This window comes from Myodes glareolus, chromosome X, assembly GCF_982192425.1.
Source record: "Myodes glareolus chromosome X, mMyoGla1.1, whole genome shotgun sequence".
Taxonomy (NCBI): Eukaryota; Metazoa; Chordata; class Mammalia; order Rodentia; family Cricetidae; genus Myodes; species Myodes glareolus.
This window is the reverse complement of record NC_142053.1, coordinates 90,756,066-90,776,152: the sequence shown is the minus strand read 5'-3', so window position 1 is coordinate 90,776,152 and position 20,087 is coordinate 90,756,066. Positions and strand designations below refer to the sequence as shown.

General features: G+C 36.3%; 1 protein-coding gene across 5 annotated transcripts in view; it reads right to left on the bottom strand.

Moving 5' to 3' along the window:
* Positions 1-20,087, bottom strand: part of Pola1 (DNA polymerase alpha 1, catalytic subunit) — a 306,054-nt gene that overhangs the window by 158,610 nt on the left and 127,357 nt on the right. For all 5 annotated transcript variants that reach the window (XR_015000445.2, XM_048449783.3, XM_048449784.3 and 2 more), the window contains 3 exons: positions 19,639-19,771; positions 14,594-14,725; positions 7,969-8,143 (listed from right to left, as the gene is read on the bottom strand). Coding sequence is in view for 4 of the 5 variants with exons in the window: in XM_048449783.3 (XP_048305740.1) it covers positions 7,969-8,143; positions 14,594-14,725; positions 19,639-19,771 (440 nt within the window). In the remaining variant the exon portion in view is untranslated. The remainder of the gene's footprint in view (positions 1-7,968; positions 8,144-14,593; positions 14,726-19,638; positions 19,772-20,087) is intronic.

Here is a 20,087-nt window from a genome sequence, read left to right as displayed (position 1 = left end):
TAAAATCTATTTTAATTGTAAAAGAAATAACAGATAAACTTTTGGGTTATTTAAATACTGTTTTGGAAAAGATAGCTTCCAAAATCTCGACAGCAACAAATTCCTAATGGGCAACATTCATAGTTTCAACTCAAAATGTTTTTAATGTCTTGATGCTACACCTGAGTATGAATTTTAAATTAATGAAATGTGCACAGTTTGAATATGCCTTATCTGAAACACTTGGGACCAGAAGTGGTTCAGAGTACAGATCTAAAATTTTAACATAGTTGCATATACATAACAAGATTTCTTAGGGATAGACCAGTCACAGTATAAAAACACAAAATTCTTTTACTTTTCATATGATCATTGTATATACATCTGAACCTAATAATTCTATGTAATACTTTCAATGTACCTGAGTTTGACTATCACGTAAGAGTACATGACCTGCCATATGAGAGTAGTTGTCGTAGTTTCCATCTTATAAGACAGTTTTTTGTAAAATTGAAGGAAAAGAGCAGTTAAGGAACTACTAAATTATTCAAGTATGTGGTTAGGTATCATCACACCAGTTAGTGCCAAAAGGCTTCTGATTGTGAAGCATTTCAGATTAAGGATGCTCAATCCATACACTAGTTCAGAAAAACCTTTACAAGTATCTATTCTTTAATTTAAACACGAAAACAGATAGAATACTTTGTGCTAAATAGAATTTGAAAAATAAAATATCACAAATTAAATAACAGACTAATGATTGATTACCATCTCACAAACAACCCTCTGTTCTTTCAAAGACATTAATATATGGGGTAAAGTGAAACCGGCAGAATTCAAGGCTTCTATTTTAATAACTTACATTTTAGTAAACTATTAATTATTTAACTGCTTCCTCCTTCTGATTTTGTACAAAGTGTGTTATTTTTAACAATAAAATAAGCTTCAACATTTGACAGATAAGAGGAACTAACAATCTACTACTTTAACCTTGCTGTCTTATTTATTCATATATATATTTAATACAGTTTAGGTACCTTAGTATGATGAATTTAGTTCTCTTGTTTGCTATGTTTTATCTATTTTTTCTATTATCAACTTTTTTATAGTGCTGAGAGCAAATCTATGACCTCTTAAATGATAGGCAAATATTCTACCATAGAGCTATAACGAAGACCATATTTTTTGGGTTTTTGTTTGCTTGTTTTCTTAAGAAAGGATTCATGGAGGTTTGAGTAAGAATGGCCCTCACAGGCTCATATGTTGGAATACTTGGTCCCAGTTGGTGAAACTATTTGGGAAGGCTTAGGAAGTTTAGCCTTGAGGCTTCAAAAGATTTGCAATATTCTCAATATGTTCTCTGCCTCCTTGTGGATCAAGATGTGAGCACTCAGCTTCTGATCCAGTTGCCTGTTACCATATCTCTGCTCTGCCATTATAGATTCTAATCTTTTCAAACTGCAGGCCCAATTAAACTCTTATAAGTTGCCTTGGTCATGGTGTTTTATCACAGCAATAGAAAAGTAACTAAGAGGGGGGTCTTACTACATATAATCCAGGCTGACTTTAAACTTATGGTTCTCCTGCCTTAGCTTCCAGAGTGGTAGGATTACAAAAGTATGCATCACATCCAGCACAAGCAACACAGTTTTAAGTCATCTGGGTATGCTTAGTTTGATTATCTTTTTAAAAAGATAGGTCTAATGTAAACAATTTGATAAATCTTCATTTTTCTTCAGAAGTTCTAAGTGTCAATCTACTCCAGTGATTTCCTGAACTGTTCTGGTCTGGTTCAATGTTCTTAGAAGCTTCACTGTTTACATTATATAGCATACAAGCTAGAGAGAGGAAACATCTTATAGCATGGATGTACAAGTTGTGCAACTGATACCCTTATAGAGATACCACATCAATTCCCTCCAAGTGCTCGGAGAATAGAAGAGGGTAGTAGCTGAGATATCATTGGTTATTCCTAAGGAGATACTGGCACACAACCTATTTTCATAATGCCCTAAATATTTCAACATTCATAAATTCTTTCATGAAGACACCAGGTAGGTGTGCTCTTCGCTTCATGTAATTTTGACAACTTTTTATTCTACATCTTTTGGAAACAGGCTGTGATGTATATTAGATATCCTTACAACAGTGAAATCATCTAATCACTTGGTCTGAACTCAATTAAAAGAATGCATAGCTCCACCTCACCTTTGTATCCTTCACAAAGGATATGATGCTGGGCACAACAAGCCTAACATTAATTTGTTCAATGAATATAAAAGCAGATTAGACAGAGAACAGGAGTTATTGGATAATGAACTTGGGACAGAACCGCAGCATGTAAAAGGAGGATCTTACCAGCTGTTAAGATTTCCCTTAACGCACCACCATGCATTTGACGTTAGCTTTTAAATTTATTATTAACTATATGATAGAAAACGTAAAGCTTCAAAATGATGGCCACATATAATACTCTTGTAAGAGCTTAAACATGAAAAAAGACAAATCCTCTGACAAACTAATACTCGAGGCACCTGATAGTTGCACCATTGTTTTACTCTCAAGCAATGCACTTCATTCTATCCCCGTCGTGCTATTTTTGCAGATATATCTTCACCTCAAGAGTGCCAAAAGCATTCCCAAATATTGCTTACGTACTATTTCATTTATTTGTAGAAAATAACTAGGCCTTGTCAATTCACAAAAACTAACTTCTGTAATGAGTGGCACGCACCATTTTAGTTTATTTTATTTTTTGAGACAAGATCTTGCTATGAAACCCAGATTGGCCCAGAAAACCCAGCAATCCTTTTGTTCCTTCCTTCCCCGTGCTAGGATTTGCAGGCATGCTCCATTATGTCCAGCTAATAGCATTTTACAAAAGAGAACTTAGGCTTTCAAATTTAACTCATGAACACAAGGGATTACATTCATTCTGTCTTGTCTGAAATCAATATTTTCAGAAAATAAATTCTTGATTCACATTCTTCAAATATCAGTAATTTCTCAGGACCCAAAAGAAAAATGCCCAGAAAAACAATCCTTAATTGCTAGCATTGGATAGTTAAAAAAATGTACTTTATAGCTGTTGTAAAACTCACTGCTCATTGGAGGAAAAAATTAATATAATTCTAAGTACTATTAAGCACAAAATAAAAATTTACAGAAAGGTAAAATTCTAGGATGAACTTTCCATTATCCTTCTCACTAGTCTGGTTTGCTAAGAACAGAAGACTCTTTGGATGTTTAAGCACACAGTGAGTATTTCATCCACAGAATATAGAGAGCTTTCATTAGAGCTAGAGAGAAAGAAAAACCTACAGTCTGGAGAACAAAAGCTAAGAGTTCCAACTTTTAGTGACCATGTTTCCCATAGGGTTATTGTATAAGAAGAGTAATACTATATATTTTTTCTATTCACAGATGAAAAAGAGTAAAATTTTATTTTATTTAAGTTCAATAGCAATAATCTTGCATGAGTTTCAGAAAAAATTATATACATTTTATAGAGGGATAATAAGAACTATTAGTTATTAAAGAGAATAAATCATTCTCTTTCAATTCAACTGGCTTATCCACTCATTCATTTAATAGACTATCCTCTTCTTTTTTCCATTAAAATGGCTTTCTCATATAGAACACCTGGTCATGTAGCATGCCACCAGACAGAATTCAGGAAGCATCTTGATGGAAGAGAAATAGAAATAGAGAATTTCCAAAGTGAAGCCACAGGATAAAACCAACACTTGATGCTTGCCTTTCATTTCAAGGAAAGTAGCATAAAGGCAGTAGAAAAGGGAAAAGGTAGCTGAAAAATATACTTGCTCTCAACAAAAGAGACTTAAAAATAAAAAATCATGAACTTAATCTTTTTCCTAAATGAAACTATACCATTATTCCTGACTTCTTTGTACTTACTAAAAGGACAAAGTATCAAACTTCACTAAAGTTTCGAAGCTGTTATACATTTCATTAATCAAAGATAAAAACTACATTAAAAGCAAGAGAATTATTTTATGTCTGTGATTAGGCAGCTGGAGGGCTTGTATTTCATGTATACATTTGTACACTTCAACTTATTTAACAGTGTCAGTTCACTAACTGCAGTTTTTTACATAAAGAAAACAGATTTAGAATTTTGAAAATAAATTATAGTAATTTTATGCCTAGAGCTTGCACCTCTTTGAAACCCCCATAACCCCTCTCACTCCCCTTACTTTGACACTATTTCCACGTCCCCTCCCTATCCGTCACTAAAACCACAAACTACAAGAGAACTGCTAATGGGGGCTCAAAGCCCCAAGTGAAAAGCCAACTTAATTTTTCATGTGGAATGGAGAAATAAAGGGTGCAGAGTTCCTTAAGAGAGCAGAAGCAAATGCCTACTGAGATTTGCCTAGTGCATTTTAATGTTTCCCTCAGCTCCTCGGGGTTGATACTTATTAATGTAGAACCCCACACAAAGAAAAAGATATACTACTTAATGAAAAACAGTCCAGCTCACTCCCAGTATAACCAGTCTTGACATACCAAGTGGGTCTCAGGCCTATCCACACAGAAAGGCTTCACAACCCTTTACTGTCCTATTTTGATAGAACTCTATGTTCTGCACTTCCTTCTGTTAACTAACATTCATTATTTTTTTAGTATTTTTTTAAATTAATTCATTTACTTTACATTCTAGCTGCAGTTTCCTCCCTCCTCTCCCCTAAGTCTCTCCCCCAAACTCCATCGGTTACCACTCCCTCCCCGCAATCTACTCCTCCTGTGCTTCTGTTTAGGAAAGGGCAAGCCTCCCACAGATACCAACAAAATATGGCATATCAAGTTCCCTTAAGACTAGAAACCTCCCCATGGGCAAGGTGACTCAGTATGAGAGACAGGTCTCAAAAGCCAGCAAAAGAGTCAGAGACATTCCCGGCTTCTGCTGTTAGGAGTCCCACAAGAGGACCAACCTATACAACTGTAGCATATGTGCAGAGTGCCTAGGTCAGTCCCATGCAGGCTCCCTGGTTGACAGTTCAGTCTCTGTGAGCCCCTATGAGCCCAAGTTAGTTAATTCTGCAGGTTTTCTTGTGGTGTCCTTGACTCCTCTGATTCCTACAATCCTTTATCCCCCTCTTCTGCAGGATTCCCAAAGCTTGGCCTAATGGTTGACTGTGGATCTGCAACTACTTCCATCTGTAGCTGAATGAAGCCTCTTGGTGACAATTAGACTAGGCACAAATCTGGTCACAAGGAGTGCAAACTTGTCCAGTCACTTTGGAAATCAATATGGTGGTTTTTCAGAATACTGGGAATCAATCAACCACAAGACTAAGCTATATCACTCTCGGGCATATGTACAAAGGATGCTCAATCATACCACAAGGACACTTGCTCAACTATGTTTATAGCAGTTTTATTCATAATAGCCAGAACCTGGCAACAACCTAGATACCCCTCAACCAAGGAATGAATAAAGAAAATGTGATACATTTACACAAGGGAGAATTACTCAGCTGTTAAAAAAACAATGACATCATGAAATCATCAGGCAAATGGAACTAAAAAAAAAAAAATCATCCTGAGTAAGGTAACCCAGACAAAGAAAGGCAAACATGTATGTTCTCACTCATAAGTGGATATTAGCTGTAAAATAAAGGGTAACCATGCTATAATCCAAAGACCCAGAGAGGCTAGGTAACGAGAAGGGTTCGTGGGGGGACTCCCAGATCTCCCAGGGAAGGGGAACAGAAGAGATATAGTGAGTGGACTGTGAGCAGGTGGGAATGGGAGCACAAGAGATCAGGTTGCAAGGAATGGAGGGGGAGAGTACTGAAAGAAACTACTGTAAAGGGGGACATTTCAGAGTCAGATTAAAAACCTGGAAGAAAGGAATCTCCCAGGAATCTATACAGATGATCCCAACTAAGACTCCAAGAAATAGGGGATATATAGCCTAAAATGGTATTCATTCTTAAGATGGGGCTTTCCCATCTTCCCTCCATTTCAGTTCCCAGTCACTGGAAAACTCAAAACAAAGCAAAGCAAAACAAAACAAAACAAAAAACCACAACAGAATAGTCTGCCTGTGGATGAAGTTATTTATTATAGAACAAATGGAAAAACTGAGAGAACTAATAAAAAACTGGATTAGCTTTGAGGTTTCAGTGAGAAATGTGGGGGCACAAAGTGAAGTTGAGAGAGGAAGGTGAAGCTCCTCATGCTTGCATATCCATATCATCTCTCTTCCGTAAAGAGCATCTTTTACAGGCTCTTAGAGCCATGCTATTTATCACTAAGAAGCAAATTTAACATAGTGGTCAGGAGAAGCTTCAGTGTCACATAGTGCTTAGTTAAAATCCAACTATAGCCCCATACTTAAGTTATATGATCAAACTATCAGCTACTTCACATAAGCTTCCTCCTCTGTAAAATGAAGCTTCAATGCACTTATATGAAGCTGTCACAAAGGCTGAATAAGATGTGGCAAGTATTTATCACAGCAAACAGAGTAAGTACTCAATGTATAACAGAAAAAAATGAGGCTAAAAAATCATGCATTTATAGTCTCCTCCTCCCAGCTGAGGATTTATAAACATCATCAAATACAACTCAACTTGGAGAATACATTATATGATTATTTTGGTAGCAGAATTTTATCTTCCTAATTATGTTTTGCTTAGGCAAATGTCAAAAATGAGTTTCCACTTCCAGATCAGACACTGATGGGATAGTAAGATGGGGGTGGAGGGGTTGATCTCAGAAACACACTCAACAGGGGCAGGATGGAATATATGTGATTTGATAATGAGCTTTGGAAAACCCAATGACATGCCACAAAGACATACTGAGTACTACCTATGCATAAATCCTATGGACTGAAGGAAGATGGACATATTTACACAGAAGCCTGAAATTAGGGTGGCAGGTGGGTATACCACCATGTGCTGAGCACTCCCTCTGCCTCAAGTCCTGTGCTGAGCATCACACATGCATCTTATCTCTTTCAGAGCAATTATAGTCTATTACAAAATAAATCAATGTACAGAACAAGATTCAGAGGCTTGTTAATATCAAAACCAGCATTTAAACCAGGTCCCAGTGATGCCAACATTCTGCGATACTCAAGCTAGACATTTTAAAGTCAGAGAAGACTTTTGCAAGAAAATGAGCAGCACATTATTTAGAGAATGCACATGTTGGAGTTAGAAAACTAGTCTGAAATTGTCAAAGCTAAAGTCTATGAGATATCAGCAGCATTAGTAGACTTGATTTATGGAGAATGTGGTACCATCTAAGGGCTTTATTAAGGAGTACTTTAAAAACATTCAGCCTTGCTTATGACAGAATAAAGCAGGGACCTTAAAAGCAACATAACTATGCTCTGGTCACTTGGAAGTGAAATGAGGGATGCTTAAAAAACATTTTAAAGCAAAGATGGCAATAATAATGACATAGTAAAGGGTGAAACTGAAATAAAAATCATAGAGACATTAAGGTCTCAAGGTTAGCTGTTACCTCCTGGGATGTTGATACTAGGAAACAGCTAATTCCTATAGAATAACAGTGAGTCTTATTTTAGAAGAATATAAAGTAAAAACTAAATATTACAAAGTCACATTTTCTCATTTTATAACAAAATACCTTTAGACAAAAAAGATGGCTAAAAATGCAAAACACCATTAACCTCTTTATTAATGGAAGGTCACTAATTAGACTTTTAAAAATTTAGGTCCAATGACCATATTGATACTTAAAATTCTTCCTCCCTCTGCACTTACTTAGTGAGTACACATGTAAAGCAGGCACAGATTTCCACAGATTGCTATGTATATGTGGAGTTCACATTCTAAAGGGAGATAGGAACTAAATAATTGTAAAAATCAAGAAACAAAGAAGCAACGACAAATTCCTGAATCTACAAGCAGGAATCCTAACAGTTACAAGAGGACTAGGCATATTCTGACTTTCTTATGAGAGTTCCCACATGTTTGAGACACTTACCTAGCCACAATGCAATGAGCACAGAATCAATTCCATCTATGGGCTCACAGATCCGAGCCACAACAGGGTGAATCTGCTGGGCCAAGTAGTATTGGGTGTCGATGACTAAATTGTCCTGTTTCTGCAGCTGCTCAGGTGCATAGGCCCTCTGAGTTGCAGTGAGGTTTGACCCATCCTAACAGAAGACATGGTATAAGAGAAGTTGTGAGCAAATCAATAATCACACATACACTTGCTTAATCAAATAGAGGGACAACAGTTTAAATTTTATGTGCTCAGTTCCAAACACCAATAAATGGTACCCTATTGAAAATCTCAAATGTATCTTAGAATAGAAAGCCCAAGAACTTCTCGGTCTCAATCTTATCCATTGCCTGAGAATGTAAATCCAGTGTCTTGTGTTCTTTGCTGTCAGAATATGGAACCAATAAGCAAGATGTCACTAGCTAGATGATATTATTCTACCTGTCACGACATAAAAACACATTGCAAGACTTGTGACAATTAGTCTACTGAGAAAGGCTTTTAGAGGCACAATAATAAAAGAATAGCACTTCTTTTATTCTGTTAATACAACTTCCAGCCACAATTCCAGTCATAGAGGCATGTTAGCACCCAACTTTGCCCCAAATGAGCAAGTGGGAAAGCTAAAGAAATAAACCCCAGTAGAAACCAAGCATATATGCAAGAAATAAGACAGAGCAGTAATAATAATGCACAATTCTGGTGGGGTGGCTAATTTTCATTGTTATTTGACTACGCTAAGATATACTTTGAGCTTTAATGAAACAACCCTCTGAGCATATCTGGAAGAGTGTTTCCAGAGATCATTAACTGAGGTGGAAAAAAACAGCCCTGAAAGTAAGCATTACCATGCATTGTGCTGAGGTTCCAAAATGAATAAAAAGGAAAAAAGGAAAAAGCCAGCAGAGCATCTGCCCAGCGTCTCCCGTTTTCTGCTTCTTAGTACTACTAAAATACAAATACCTTCACTCTCCTGTTAAGAGGCAAGCTAGTCCCAATGCCATGCCTTTCCCATTGTGATAAACATGTATTCTTTCCAACTTTGTGCCAAAATAAATCCTTTGTCCTTTGTTTCTTTCAGGTATTTTATCATAGGAACAAGAAAAATAACTGATCTACCTTGAAAACAGCAGTGCTCAAAACTCAAATATCTGATCAGAGGAAGGGCTATTTACTCTCCACTGTTAAGCTGGCTCTTCCTCAAGCAAATGAAGGTGGGCTAGAGACTCTTTTCAAGGGCTATTTCTTTTACATTATAAAATTAAAGTTGTGAGATTCTATGTAATTAACCCACATGCAGTTCTGTGGTGATGTCACTGTCATCTGAGAATCAAAAAGTCATCATTCTACTGGACCAACATCCAGTGACTCACTCCACTCTTCCTCTTGACTGAAACAACAGAATTTAATATTCAGACTAGTAAATTATAACTATTCACAGGGCTCAGCTGCTCTGCAGAATTGATTATAATGTGAATCCTATTCTTTCACTCATGCCACAATCAGTCTCTTCTCAGCTCAGCATCTAGCTCAAAGTTGAGGCAACCTCTCATATCACAGTCTTTCCCAGAGAGCCAAACCAGGGCCTTGTCTCTCAGGTTATGTTCTCGATAGAATGTATCTATCTGTCTTTCAACTAGGTTCTGCCTGCTCTAAGGCATAATGAAATACCTAGAAAGAAAGCAGCTCTCACGTTTGCCCCACATTTCACAACTAAGTAAAGAAAAAATTAGTCATAATTAATTAGGCTTAAACAATAACCTTTAATAAACTAGAATTTTAAGGTGACAATAAGGCAACAGTTGCTAGCTAAGAGTTTGAAAACAAACCACTGGTCTGTGTCTTCATATATACTATACTCAGACTGCCTTGTAGTACCAGAAATCTGGTCAGCCTACAGAAGGGTATTTTTTGATCAGTTTAATCTTTATTTTTTCTTGCTGTTGAGGCTGATCTTACGTTGCCCTAGGCAGGTGAACTACTACTGACCCTCCTCCCTCTCTCCCTCCTTCTCCCCCCTCCCAAGAGCTGAGTTTACAGGCATGTGCCACCACACCCAGAAAATTCTCTCATTTTCAAATCATAAATTAAAGTCAAAATTGGAAAATTGAAGAGCTTTTAAGGCACTGGTGGGATTGAACGGAAGAGGTAAAGTGCTTGCCTAGCATACACATGGTCCTAAGTTCTATCCCAAGAACTAAAAAACAAATGAAATCAAGTTGCTTGAGTTACTTTCTAGCATGTCACTAGAAGCTCTCATAAAAGAATTAAAGAGCAGTTGAAAATTTCTGAGCATACTTTCTACTTAAAGCATTTTATCTCTAAATAGCTTGTAGCTAATAGTAACACCAACATATTTCCTACTGTATTTTAAAAAACTAAGTTCAAAAACAACACAACTGGCTAGATAATAGATTTTCCAACATGTGCTGAGGAAACATCTAGGCTTACCTAAGACATTACTCAAAGATCTAGTCCTTAAACTGAACAAGATTTCAAGAACATGTGACATACACCTTTTAATAACAAATAAGGATGGAAGATTGGTCTTTCTTGAGGTGTCCATGTAGCAATGCATAAATTTTAGGGATAACCAGGTGCTCTATGTTAATTATTTTCTTTCTATTGTTTGAGAGAAAATAATGGGGGAAAATCTAAATGGTTGATGGGAAGGGGGTTCTCAAAGATATACCCTACAAAAATTATGACTAATAAAAACTAAGTAACTACAGGTTTAAAATTAGTAGACAAGAGGCTGATGAGATGGTTCAGCAGTTAAGAGTACTTGCTACTCTTTCAAAGGATTGAGTGGTTTAGTTCCCAGAACCTACGTGGCAGCTCCCAATAGTCTGTAACTACAGTTCCAGGTTCCATAGGTACCAAGTACACAAGTGTCACAATACATACATGCAGGCAAAATACTCATACACAATTTTAAAAATTAAACTTTATACATAGGATATAGTATTCTACACATAAAATATTAAATAAAACTGAACTTGTTTGAAAGACAAGCTGTTCTTAGAAGACACCTTGGCTTAGGGCAGCACACAGTCTTCTTAGAAACTTGTCACCATACATTATCAAAAATTCATTCTAAATGTTATGCTATAAAAGAAAAAAAGGCAGGCAGATTTGGCCAGTAAACATGCTGAAAGGTGCAACTGTCCCACTGAGGGCAACAATGGCAAATTAAAATTTTATGCCCTTTCTCGGAATATGATATGGAAAATAAGCTGATAAAACCAAATACAACTTGTATTTTAAAAAGAAGGAACAGCATTAGTAGGTGGGAAAATGTTCAGGTCACATCAAATTGGGTATACTACACTGCATTATAATCAGCATTTTAAGAGCATATATTAATCAAAACAAGAATAAGAGCAAATATTTTGACATTAAGGAATAAAAGTTTGACCTTTAGATATATCTATCATACTATTTTATACATCAACAAATACCTTCATTTCAGTTTTAAACAAAATACTTTGTTTAAAAAAAACTGTCTAGATTTTATCATTAGATGTTATTTCACTAAACCTGTAATGTTTTTCAAAATTGCAAGCTACCATCTGCTCCTGTCATTAATAATCTAGGATCTTGTCCATGTATGTGAAGACCTAAGTAAAAAAGGGTCTATTTACCAAAATCTTTATTTGCCTAATTTGAAAATTGTTTTTTGAGACGAGACTTGTCAGAAGCAATATGCAAAGCACATTAAGGATTTGAGCAAGCCAGACATTTATGGAAATATTTTCCTGCAGGAATTGGCTTTCTCTAACAGTTCTTAATCAAGGGTAACCCTAGGAGGGAAAAAGAGTCAAGTGCTGATTCCTGTCCATGTACTTACCATTGTTATATACATCATCTACAGTATGTGGCAGATATTACATTAGTAGACTAGCTTTTGATTTTCATAAGGCTCTATGCATTTTAAAGCAAACTGGCTCTGTTTTAGCAAAGGGCAATTGTATAGGAATTAATTTTAAAGTTTATCTAAAGATTTTACTGGAATAATGTAGTATTGCTTTTATTGTTTTAGTTAGGGTTTTATTGCTGTGAAGAGACACCTTGACCACAGAGACTCTTATAAAAAAAGCACTTAATTGGGGCTAGCTTACAGCTTCAGAGATTTAGTCCATTAACATCATGGCAGGAAGCATGGCAGTATGCTGGAGAATTCTACCTCTTGATCCACAAGCAACAAAATCTGTCCCACACTAGGCATAGCTTGAGCATATATGAGACCTCAAAAGTCTGCCTCCACAGTGACACACTTCTTCCAACAAGGCCACACCTAGTCCAACAAGATCACATCACCTAATAGAGTCTAATAAGGTGAAGCACTAAAACACATGGTTCTATGTTGGGTGGTCTTATCAATTCAAACCACCACATTAATGTAAAAGAAAGAATCTTATTCAAATGAGTTATGTGTTGGGGGTAAGTAGACCATACAATAGTAATTTTAAAGAACTTGAGACAGGCTTAAAACCGACATATAGAGAAAAGATTGGGTTTTCGATCTTCCAACTGAAGTCAAGTGCTTTCAGAGAAAAAAAAATCTGATGTCCTTCTCTGTCCTACTTTCCTCTTTAACCTGTTAATGGTGACAGACCATTCTCAAACAAACTAGTTATCAGTTTTAAAGTATGTTGAGAAAGCATACAGTTTCTTTAGAGGTGTTTTACAAAATAGGGAGAAAGAAAATATGGAAAGGAAAGAGGCTGTAGGGAGAGGGAGGTAAAGTTAAGTCTTTGTGACTTCCAACTTTCTCCATATATCTATGTATTTCATATTTTTTCAAGTAATATTTTGATAAGCTAGAAGGACAAACCACTTACTTTATTATTCCATTCACTGACCTTTCTTATTAAAATTGTCAGAAAAGGAATGATTAAAACAACAATAACAAGCTACTACAGTTGCTGGATATATCACCAAAAGTACACATACTACTTTATTTTCTCTTTTTGCAGTGTTAAGGATCAAAGCCAGGGCATCACACACACTTAGCAGGTGTTCAACCACTAAGCTACAACCCCAGCCTATGACATAATGTCAGGAAGGTAATTTACAGTTGAAATACAGTAGTAACTGTGGGAGGTTCTTTTGTCTATGTGTTGCTTTAATTGGTTAATGAATAAAGAAACTGGCTTGGCCTGATAGGGTAGAGCAGTGTTAGGTGGGAAGAACAAAACTAAATGCTGAGAGGAAGAATGCGGAGTCAGAGAGACTCCATGTAGCTCCACAGGAGACAGATACCAGAACTTTAGGTGGTGAGCCACAGTCACGTGGTGACACACAGATTAATAGAAATGGGTTAAATTAATATGTAAGAGTTAGCCAATAAGAAGCTAGAGCTTATAGGCCAAGCAGTGATTTAATTAATACAGTTTCTGCGTGATTATTTTGGGGCTAAGCAGCTGGGGACCAACAAGCAGCACTCCATACTACAACTGTAATAAGACAGTCTCATAAAAAAATTTCAATGACCTCCAAAAGCTACTTTGAATTTTTTAGTGGAACTTGTAATGAAACATTATAGGACTTTTTTTTTAAGATTTGAAAGCTAGTTAAACTAAACCATCTCTCTATGGGACCAGTTACTCAGAGAACTACTACTACGTAAGATAGTATGGCAATCCGGATTTAACTCAAGGCTGTGGGATAATGCTCTTGCACACTGTAAAGATTTGTCACTCATATTGGTTTGCTAAAACACTGACTGGCCAGTAGTCAGACAGAAAGAATAGGTGGGACAACCAGACTAGGAGAATTTTAGGAAAAGGGAAAGCAGAATGACAGTCACCAGCCAGATGCAGAGGAAGCAAGATGAGAATGTCTTTACAGGTTGTCTAAAGGTAACAAGTCATGTGGTTAAACATATACAAGAATTATGGGATAATTTAAGTTGTAAGACATAGTTAATAATAAGCCTGAGCTAATAAGCCAAACAGTTTATAATTAGTACAAGCCTCTGTGTGTTTCTTTGAGACTGAATGGCTGCATGTCTGGGTAGAACAGAAACTTTTGTCTACAACTCAAGATTCCTGTATATAGACCAGTGGTTTATGTTCATGTGTGCACGTGTGTGGAGGATAGGTCAACATCAGGTAACTTGTTCTATTACCCTCTACCTTATGTTTCCTGTGTATGGGTGTTTTGCCTATATGCATGTCTGTACTACCTGTGTACCTGGTGCCTGTGAAGGCCAGAAAAGGGTATAAGATCCCCTGGGAATGGATTTAAAAGCATATGTAAGTAAGCTATCATATAGGTGCTGCAAATTGAACCCAGATCCTCTGTAGCAAAAGCCGATGCTCTTGAAAGCTAATTAAGTTCTCCGGTAGCCTATATTATATTTTTAAAACAAGGTCATCACTCAGTGAATGCCAGCAAGCTCTGAGGATCTGCATGCCCCCACCTTTCAGCATTATAGTTATAAACACAAGCCACTATACCCTGACTTTTCATTTGAGGGCTGGGAATCTGATCTCAGGTCCTCACTCTTGTGTAGCAAACATTTTATGTGTTGAGCTATCTTCCCATCCCAGGATTCTTAGGGAGCACAAGTCTTATAAAAATGAAATAATTTTACCTGACAGATGACATAGGACACCGTATCTCCAGCTTTCACCTTCCGACCTCCTTGAGAATTTATCCAGAGGGCAACATGCACATGAGGTAGACTCTTTTTATCAGGGTAATCCTGGGGATCCTTTGTCAATGCCTACAAGGCAAAAAGAAAAAAGAGGACTGATAATCTCTCCAAATTTTAAAATAAAACTATATGTGTGTGTGTGTACATATATACACACATATATACAAACATATTTTTGTCAGAATCATATATGTATAACATGAAAATGACTATGTATGCAGAAAACATGCTTTCCTTCTCTGTCAGTTAGTAATGCAAAATCACATACAAGCCTAACAAAAAGAAATGTAAGTTTATGAACTATGCCACATAATATTTGAATATTTAAAAAAAATCAAGACTCTAGCTCCATTGTTCTCTGAAGTCTTAGAGTTTCTCCTCATGTCTGTAGTTTTCTCATTTTATTAGTTGGGATCAGAATATAACAGCTACTCTGACTTAATGATCTGTTTCTCAAAGGCTTTTCTAATGAAATAGACCTCCAATGCTCTACACAGCACTGAATTTACTTTGAATGTCAACTTGAGCTCTACAGGGTACAATGAGTTTGTAATAGAAAGTGGCAAAACAAGATCAGCAACAGCACCAGTCAGGAGAAAAAATATTTTCTAAGAATACTATTTAAATGATACAGAAGGAAAGCTTGGTAAAAACTGTTCACGCCATATAAATATGAATCTAACAGTAGCACCAAATTGTACTAACACTCAATATATTACTTTCCATCACCATAGTAAGGTACTTTCAACTGAGAATATTCTTGACTAAGGAGTAAAAACTAGTAAATCTGAGGGTGTGGTCTCCCTCTATATCCCAGGTTGACATGGAACTCACTGTATAGAGCAGGCTGGCTATACAATTGAGGCAATCATACTGCCTCAACTTCCAGAGTACTGTTATTACAACTGTGAGCCATCATATCTAGCAAAGTTAGCAATTTCTAAAGCTTTTAAACTGTGAGAATAAGTCTACTGTTTTATATGATTAAACACAAAGAATACACACAGTATATTTGAAGAAAGACAGTTACTATAGGAAACTTATTTGTGCAAATATTACAAGCTAAATTAACTGCTGTTTACATAGAATGCAATTCTTACTCGAAAGAATGGTAGGAAAACTATAGTTATTTTGACATATGGATCTAGCAGTTTCTCAAAAACCAAAACCTAAATAAAACCTGCTAGTTCGAGGGGAAAAAAAAAACAATCTGACAATACATATCATCAGTGACTGAATTCAACCTTTCAAGTGCAATTCGAACTTTAGAAAATATGTTTCTACTTCTCGGAGTCTGACAACTTCCCAAAACTTAAATACATTTCTAATGAAGTTCGAGTATTTGAACATGTACTTTGATAGTATACTTGAAATACATCCATTGTAATATCTGCATAATTCAGGGAGTGAATCAACAAATAATCTACAATGTCATACATGCATAAAGTAGCCACTCAAATTTAATACAGAAGTGAATAAGATAAAAATATGATACATATGTATGAAAATAACATAGCACATTTTTTACACTGACTATACACTAACAAAAATACGGAAAAAAATGTACAATGCAGAGCAGAAAATTTTAAAGTAAAAGAAAAAGATTGCTGGTATAGTCTTAGATTTCACATTACAAATAATTTTAACAATATACAAAGAATAAAGATTACTAGGAAGACAACTAACCTTTCACATATGAATGAATAGGTAACTATAAATAGACACAGACTTCTATGCTATACTTATCAGAATTTACTATGCTTGCATTAACACTACAAAAATATTTAAAAAAAAAACATAGGGTCTCACTATGTAGCCTTGGCTGGCTTCAAACTCAGTAAACAGAAAAAGATGGCTTTGAACTCAAAAATCTGCTTGCCTTTGCCTACCAAGTGCTGGGATTGAAAGTATGCACTACTATACCCAAAATATACCCTTCTTTATAAATAAAAACATAAGGGCTAGGGAGATAGTTGTATCATTAAATGGTTTAACCACTGTTAAGAAAAAACAAACAACAAAGTAGACAGCCAGTTACTAATAAATGTCATGTATTAACAATGGAGATGCAGAGACAAGTAGCTCCCTGGGGCTCCCAGGTCAGCCAGCCAGCCAAATCCACTCAGTAAGTTACAGCGACAGACAAACCTGTCTCAAAAAGCAAAGCTGGGGCTAGGAGATATAACACTTGCTATGTAAACAAGAGGATCTGAATTTTATCCACAGAACTCATGAAAAGTAATTGAGTATGACTTGCCCTTGCAATCTCAGTACTGGAGAGGTGAAGACAGGAGGATCCCTGGAGCTTTCAATGCGGCTAGCCTGGTCTACCTAGCAAATTCCAGGCAGTTAGAGACTATTTCAAAGAAAGAAAATCATGCATGAAAACACACACACACACACACACACACACACACACACACACACACATTGCACTATTTACAGTGAAGAGCTAGTGTTAAGGCACATACAGCCAATATGATATAAATATCTCCTTTTTTAACATTAAAGACATGATGGTCAAAGTATAGAAAACAAAAAAATTGACCCAAGCATGAACATAAGTTCTAGAAAACATTCTCTTGAAAAATCAAATAAAAACACACTGTGAAAGTGGTAGCAAAGTTTTATTTTAAAAAATCATCACCATTACAAAGAAACTATGATGAAAATAGCATCAATATTTTGTTATTATTAACAAGCACCAACTTTTCACAAAACAATTTTCCTAGACCCATTCATATAGTCATATCTTTGATACAAATGTTTTATCTGAAGGAACATACAATAAGAAAGTAATCCATCTAAAAGCAAAATGACAAGTGAACATAGATGTTCAATGGAATTATTTATAATAGAAAAGAAAACTTAATAATAAGAAAAATAAACATGTCAGAAAAATAGATGATTAATATATTAACAATCCTAGGGCCTTGCATACATGAATTTCCAGTAATATGAAAATATTATATGAGATTTTTTGGGTAATATAGATACACAGAAGCCAGGCATGATGGTACTTTTCGGCAATCCTGGCACCCTGAGGGAGATGGGAAGATCAGAGGTTCAAGGTCAGACTCAAGTGTATATAAAGTTCAAACTAGCCTGAGCTACATAAGACCCTGCTCTGTCCCCCAAAAATATAAAAATGAGTTTCAAAACAATCAAGTAATTCTAACAATATAAAATATGTTTTCAAGTGTATGGAAATGTGAAAAATGACAATCTTACTACATAGAAGTACTATAAATGAGTTTTCATTATAAAATTTCTCCTTAAAGTCATCAACAGATCCTTTAATTTTTTTTGGACCAGTTTTGACAAAGAATCTATCAGAAAGTGGGTAAACACTTTTGGGTATAGAACCAAAGCATGCTCAATAGTGTCACAAGGACATGTGTTCAACTATGTACAAAGCAGCATTGTTTGTCATAGCCAGAACTCGGAAACAACCTAAATGCCCCTCAATTGAAGAATGGATAAGGAAAATGTGGTACATTTACGCAATGGAGTATTACAAAGAGGGGAAAATATAATGACATCTTGAAATTTGCAGGCAAATAGATGGAGCTAGAAAACATCATATTGAGTGAGGTAACCCAGACCCAGAAAGACAATATCATATGTACTCACTCATAAGTGGATTTTATACATAAAGCAAAGAAAAAACAGCCTATAATTCACAATCCCAGAGAATAATGGGGACCCTAAAAGAGAGACATACATGGATCTAATCAACACAGGAAGTTGAAAAACACAAGATCCCCTGAGTAAATTGGGAGCATGGGGACCATGGAAGAGGGTAGAAGGGGAGGGGAGAGAAAAGCAAGTGGAGAAAAATATATACCTCAATAAAAACAATAAAAAAATTAAAAAATAAAAAAGTGGGTAAAGTGATTATTTGAAAATTAGCTTTTGATTATGCAAGGATACTTGTTTTAAAAAGGTAGAAAATCTATAAATTTACCGGTAATCTTCATTATTACACACTACTTTGGAAATCAAGATTTTGCTTCTCAAATTAACTAAGAAAAATATCCAGAGAACATGAACAAGGAAGTCAGGGCCGCGAGGGGTGCGTTCACCCACTGATACAAGGGGACTGATCTAATGAGAGCTCACCAAGACCAGCTGGACTGGGACTGAACGAGCATGTGATCAAACCGGATTCTCTGAATGTGGCTGGCACGGGGACTGTCTGAGAAGCCATTGATAATGGCACTGGGACTTGTTTCCTCTGCATGTTCTGGATTTTTGGGATCCTAGTCAGTTTGGATGCTCACCTTCCTAGACCTGGAGGGAGGGGGGGAAGAACTTGAACTTCCCACAGGGCAGGGAACCCTGACTGCTCTTAGGGCTGGAGAGGGAGGAGGAGAGGGAGTGGGGGGAATGGGAGGGTGTTGGGAGGATGGGCAGAAGTGGAAACTTTTATAAATTAATAAAAAAAAAGAAAAATATCCATACCCATAATGTAACATGGCTTTGTTTTAAGATATACTTGTACTTCAGACATACAAAATAGGTTTTCACTATACTTAAATCTGTACTCAAAAGTCTTTTACACAAACACATTTGGGGGTGGAAGCAGAAGAGAGGGAAGAAGACAGGGACAATGGGGAATGGGGAAGAAAGAGAATGAATGAAAATATAAGAATGAATATGAAAGAACAGATCTATGTGTCAAACAACTATTACTTTGGAAGAGTATGAAAAATGAAGCATTCTCTAGGCCCTGACACATATGCTTAATCATTCCAACAACGTCTGGAAATAAAATGGAGAAGTCTCATCTATAGCAAATGTGGCAGTACCTGTGGCTGGAAGAGTTATGCTAATGTTCAATCTGTGAGCCAATTGTTAAGCAGCTTTCACCCCCAGCCAGAATTTATTTAAATTGCAAGGATGAGGTGGTTCTTCAACTATCTGAAGGAGGAGAAAAACATATGACAGCAGCTGGGCTCAGCAATAAATGCTACATTTACCTTGTTAATTTCAAACTGGCTCACTGGGACACTGCCATTTAGTACATTTTCTCCAATTTCTATTAACCTCTTCTGAATGTTTTCCACAATGGTGTCCCGGCTTTGATCAGAAAGAATCTGCCCAATGACAAAACTATATAAAGAAAGAAAAATGAGTTTTAATATCATGCATGCATCAACAAATAAAAGAGACATGTTCTGAGATTGGTATGTGGACGAGCTAAGAGCTAACATGAGGATTAGAGTCTAGAAGGCAGTTTAGATTTTATGTTCATCAGTGTTTTGCTGGCATACATGTCTGTACATGAAATGTGTGCCTGATATCTGCAGATGTCAGAAGAAGGTATAAGATTCCCTGAAACTAGAGTTATGGAAGGTTGGTTCTGGAAATCAAACCAAGGTCCTCGGCAAGAACAATAAGGGCTCTAATCCACTAAGCCAACTTCCCA